Source organism: Cyprinodon variegatus, unplaced genomic scaffold (assembly GCF_000732505.1).
Source record: "Cyprinodon variegatus isolate N-32 unplaced genomic scaffold, C_variegatus-1.0 Scaffold1283, whole genome shotgun sequence".
NCBI classification, from domain to species: Eukaryota; Metazoa; Chordata; class Actinopteri; order Cyprinodontiformes; family Cyprinodontidae; genus Cyprinodon; species Cyprinodon variegatus.
The window spans coordinates 4,867-9,866 of NW_015151736.1; the positions used below are offsets into that span (position 1 = coordinate 4,867).

Genomic DNA, 5,000 nt, shown 5'->3' on the forward strand with positions numbered 1-5,000 from the left:
GGAATCGAAAAAGAATCATTCAGCGAGCTGCCAAACGATGCCATGGAATCGGAAAATACGGAACCGGTTTTCGATTCCCATCCCTAGTTCCTGATGTCCTCATAGCCTCTTTAGGTCCCGCTGTTTCTGTAGCTTCTCTAAACGCCTTCGGTCATTTCTGGGTCTCGTTTTGTTTCGGCGCTTTGAAAAGTGGATGACTGTAGCAGGATGTTGTTGTTTGACCGTTTCAGTGGGCAGAGAGCCGCTCCACCTGATCAGCTCCCTGCAGCAGCAGGACTCCAACCTGCTGAAGGTGGAGTTCATCAAGGTACGTCTGACTTACCGTGAGACTCTGTTAGTTTGGTTCATTAACGGAGGAGTTAACAGTCGTTTGTTGCTGTGGCGCCGCAGGCCGACCCGAACGGTCCCAGCTTCCAGACTCAGTTCAGCAACACGGAGCAGACGCTGAAGGTGGGTCCGATGTGCCTCCTGGGGCTTGTTGTGCTCTCCGACGTCCTGGCTCGTCGTCACGTCTGTCTCTGCCGTTCTAGGTGGAGCTTTCGTCTCTGGACTTCCTTCTTCATACCAAAGCTCTGCTGGCGACCATCAGCTACCTGAACAGCGCCGTGCCGCAGCAGTTCAGCGCCACACGGGATCCCGACACCAAGAAGCTGGTGCAGAAAACAGAGCAGAGTCAGACGGGTAGGTCGCCTCTGTTTACCTGTTAGGACTCATCACGCAAACGGTTCAGACCCAAATTCTTCCTTTAAGGTTGTCTTTTAAAGAGTGGCGTACCGGAACATCAGAGCCTTTAAAGATGGTATTATATATTTATTTATTAAATCTGCATCTGACAGGATGTCTGTGTGGATGTGTTTGTCTTTTAGTGTCTAAAAGCAAAAAAGATGGCGGCGTCTTCACCTTCAAGCTCTTCGCCACGTTGGGCTGCTTCCATGTGGAGGTTTGCGATGATCGCTGCAGCATCGCTGACATCCGGGTTCAGGGTACGAACGCTCCTCTGTCAGCTGCAGTCCTGCAGATGGTCGGAGTATAAACGTAGTCCATGTTTCCTCCACATAGAAATCAAGGCCTCGGTGTTCATGCAGGCGAAGGAGACGGAGGTGTTTGCGCGCCTCGGAGACATCGTGGTCACAGACGCCAACCCAAAGACCGTCCACAGGAAGGTCAGAGAGACGCGCGGCTCTGCAGTCAGTCTGTCTTAGTAACAGAAGTAACTTCCTCTTCCTCCTCCCCGCAGGCCGTGTCCATCGTAGGCAACGAGGTGTTCAGCTTTAAGCTGTCCTTGTTTCCGGGGGCAACACAGGGCGAAGGATACGGCGACATGTCCAAGGTGGACGGGAAGGTCACCATGAGTCTAGGGTGCATCCAGATTGTCTACCTGCACAAGTTCTTCATGTCTCTGCTGGTCAGAAGCTGCAAAAACACACAGAAACACAAACTTAGAGCAGAACTTGTTGATTTCAGGCATTCATGAACATGAAGGACAGGATTTATCCTTTTTTTTCTTTTTGTTCTGTTAAATGTGTTGATTTGTTTCCACAAACTCATCCTATATCACCACCATTGGTCTGTTTCCACGGTGGAATCACTGCAGCTTTTCTCTTGGTTTCCTCTGGACTTAATGAGCATAAAGGTAATTAATCATCCAAATAAAATAAAAGGAGCTGGAAATAATTTGAACTGGAACTCCAGCTTTTAATCCTAAACCATAAATATCTGAATAACGAGGCGTGAAGGGATTTTTTTGATGATGCTGCCACCTGTGGCCAAAGTACAGAACTGCAGGTATCTTCTGCTCGTTCCCGCAGCCCACTCTTTTCCTTTTTTCACCTCACCTGGAGGTGCTATCGTTAAGCTGGATGACGGTCGCTTCAGAGTGTCCACAAAATCCATGTTGAATAAAAAACCTCAATAGTTTGCTAACATGGACGCCTCCTCCTGCGTCCTAAAGTAAATTCAGGAAAATAATCTACAGGCTTATAGATGCATCGATGCTGAACTAATAAGGCGTCGGTCTGATCATCAAAGGATGTTTTAGTCCTAAAGACTCAAATTAATTATAAAGATAGTCATGGGAAAAAACGAACATAAAACTCTTTAAGTCAGAGATTTGGAAAAAAACATTTCCCAGCTCATAGTTAGCCTGCTTTAGCCTACGGTGGTCAGATACTTAAACTTCAAACTCTATACCAGCGGTTCCCAACCACCGGGCCGCGGACCAGTACCGGTCCGTGGGTCATTTGGTAACGGGCCGCACAGAAAAAACTATATAAATATAATTTATCGACGATCAGAGTCTGAGTGATGTTTTATTTTGAAAAATATAAAAAATTGCAATATTCTCTCCAATTACATCAGTCGGTGCATCTGTGCCTCTTGCCACAGGTTAAGACTTATCCTATCTATAACATCCTATCTATAACATCCTATCTATAACATCCTATCTATAACATCCTATCTATAACATCCTATCTATGAGAAGCGGGATTTTCTGCGGTTACAGCGACCAAAGCAAAGGAGCAGACTGGACATCTGGAGCGTCTGTCAGGCCCCGTCCACACGAAGTCAAACCCTGGCCTAAACGCACAAATTTTTCACCAAACCAGCCTCTCATCCACACGAAGCCGGCGTTTCGGGGGTCTGTAAACGATCTTTTTTTTATTCAGCCTTCAGAGTGGGAAGATTTTGAAACGCCGTTTTCGCGTTTCCATCTTTAAGCTCTAACTGCATTTTTTTTCTTACCCGCATGCGTCATAGCGTCGCCTCTAAACACGCATGCGCGACACAGTATCACAACAACAATGGCGGCGTACTGTGTTGAATGGTTGCTGCTCATGCTACTCACCCTGCTGTCGGGCTTACAACAGAATCTTCTTCTTCTGGAATATCTCCAGGAAGAACAGAGCAATATCGACCACATAGTTCAGCACCTGAATTTGACTGAACCACCAAAATGGACCCGCAGGGCAACCATGTATAAATATTACTGCGCATGCCCAACATTTCGTCGCCTATTTTTGCTTTGGCACCACAGCGCCACTTACAGGCCTGGCATACATTTTGCAGCGTTTTCATGCATTCGTGTGGACGATCACATTTATTTTACGTCTCCGTCTTTACGACAAACGTTCTGGAAAATATTAGCGTTCGTGTTCGTTTTGACTTCGTGTGGACGGAGCCTCAGTTTTCTCCGATTACGCCTCGATGGGACCGGCTTGTTGTTTTATTTTTATGCTGTTTGTATTTGATTTTATGCCAGTCTGATCATTTTACTTGATTGTAAAATCTCCGGTCCATGAAAATATTGAACATATAAAAATGTTCAATACCAGTTTTAATCATTATTAACATAAAAATCAATCTAAACCTGGAACATGTTTTATCAACAGTGTCACAGATTCTAAATAAATGCACAATAAGCTATCAAATATAACAGCTGATAATATCTGAAGGTTGCCTGAGATGTTATTCTTTTAAGGTTCATAGAATTCAGGAATCTAAAATTATCAATGGCAAAAATATGCAAACTACATTCATCTTTAGAATGGATACCTTATTGAATTAGTATTTTACTCCGAGTATCAATAGTTTTAAGATTTCTGGCAACTCTTTGTCCTCGTTGACGGCCGTAGATTTCAGTCCAGCTGGAAGGTTTCTGTTTCCTCTGATCTGCATCAGTTCAGGGAAACGCAATACTGGTTTCCCATCAGTTAAACTGGTTCATGACCCCCCCGATCAGTTATCTATGCGACATCAGCTGAAGGACTCAATGGCAGTCCTATAAATATAACCCAACCTGCTTTAAAAAAGAGCAGATGTTATATTGACGTAGATCTTAAAGTTTAAAGTTACCCTTAAATCTGAAAAGCATTGCTGCAGGAAGCGGCTCTTGGTGAAGAAGTACCCATGATCTCACTTCCTACAGTCAGCCCCACAGCCAATGAAGCGGCTGCAGGTTAAAACTTCTCTGTTTCCCGTTTTTTACCTGTTGCATGTAATTTCCACCTGTTGGTTGTCTCTAATGTCTCCTGTGTTGTTGGTGTGTTTTGTCCTTACAGGCTTCTTTTAGCTTTCAGTACCCGTCAGCTGATGAGGTACAGCATCCAGCATGCAGCTCCCAACTGCATCAAACCTTCTGCTTCACTCAGAAACACCCCTGCACCATCTACCCTCCTCCAATGTCATCTGATTTAAGCTCCCTATGACCTTTAAACCTGGTCCTAAGCTCAGCTTAACCTCAGCTCATTAAGATTTACATGGAGGGGTGAAAATCAAGTAGCTTAACGGTTTTCTGCTGCAACAGAAAAATGAAAAGCAGTTCAATTCCACCGCAGAATGCCCCCCCGTCACCTCTAATATGATGAACCCCCTGAAGCTCCCTACTGCAACAGAAATGCTTATTTCTCTGTAGTTCCTTAATCAAATATCCCAATCCATGGCATCATGGTCTCTATGGAGCTCTCAGGTTCTACAGACAATTCTGACTCCTAACTGCAGATCCTCTGTTGTTGAAGTATATTAAATTCCCATTAATAGGGCACATTTTTCTATAAAATAGCAGAATGTCATCGAGATTAGGACTACCAGAACTTTAAATTCTGTTTAACTCAGTAGATTAAAGTCATCCTGGGCCTCGCAGAGGAAAACCAGGAATATTAATCTACTTGAAGAGGTCACAGCCATCAAGGAAAATAGTTTTTAAAAAGAGCTGGATTTGGTTGGAATATTAAGTTAATATAGGGAATAAATGTGGAAAAAGTTCTGTTTTACAGTAGTAGAATATAGCATAGTGAGGAAAAGGGGTCCCTATGTCCTCCAGCAGTCTAAGCCTATAGCAGCAGAACTATAGAGATAGATCAGGATAACCTGAGCCACTCTAACTAGAAGCTTTATCAAAAAGGAAAGTTTTAAGCCTAGCCTTAAAAGTAGACAGGGTGTCTGCCTCACGGACTAAAACTGGAAATAAATAGAGATCGATAAATTTCACTCAGTCTGCACTA

The 5,000-nt window shown here is 44.1% G+C and overlaps 1 protein-coding gene across 1 annotated transcript in view; it reads left to right on the plus strand.

Moving 5' to 3' along the window:
* The window catches only part of vps13c (vacuolar protein sorting 13 homolog C (S. cerevisiae)), a gene marked incomplete at its 5' end in the record, with an annotated part of 63,493 nt that overhangs the window by 4,153 nt on the left and 54,340 nt on the right, over window positions 1-5,000 (plus strand). Inside the window, 7 exons of the mRNA XM_015402000.1 lie at window positions 231-307; window positions 391-450; window positions 531-681; window positions 867-983; window positions 1,060-1,163; window positions 1,238-1,405; window positions 4,059-4,094. Of these exons, the coding sequence (XP_015257486.1) occupies window positions 231-307; window positions 391-450; window positions 531-681; window positions 867-983; window positions 1,060-1,163; window positions 1,238-1,405; window positions 4,059-4,094 (713 nt within the window). The remainder of the gene's footprint in view (window positions 1-230; window positions 308-390; window positions 451-530; window positions 682-866; window positions 984-1,059; window positions 1,164-1,237; window positions 1,406-4,058; window positions 4,095-5,000) is intronic.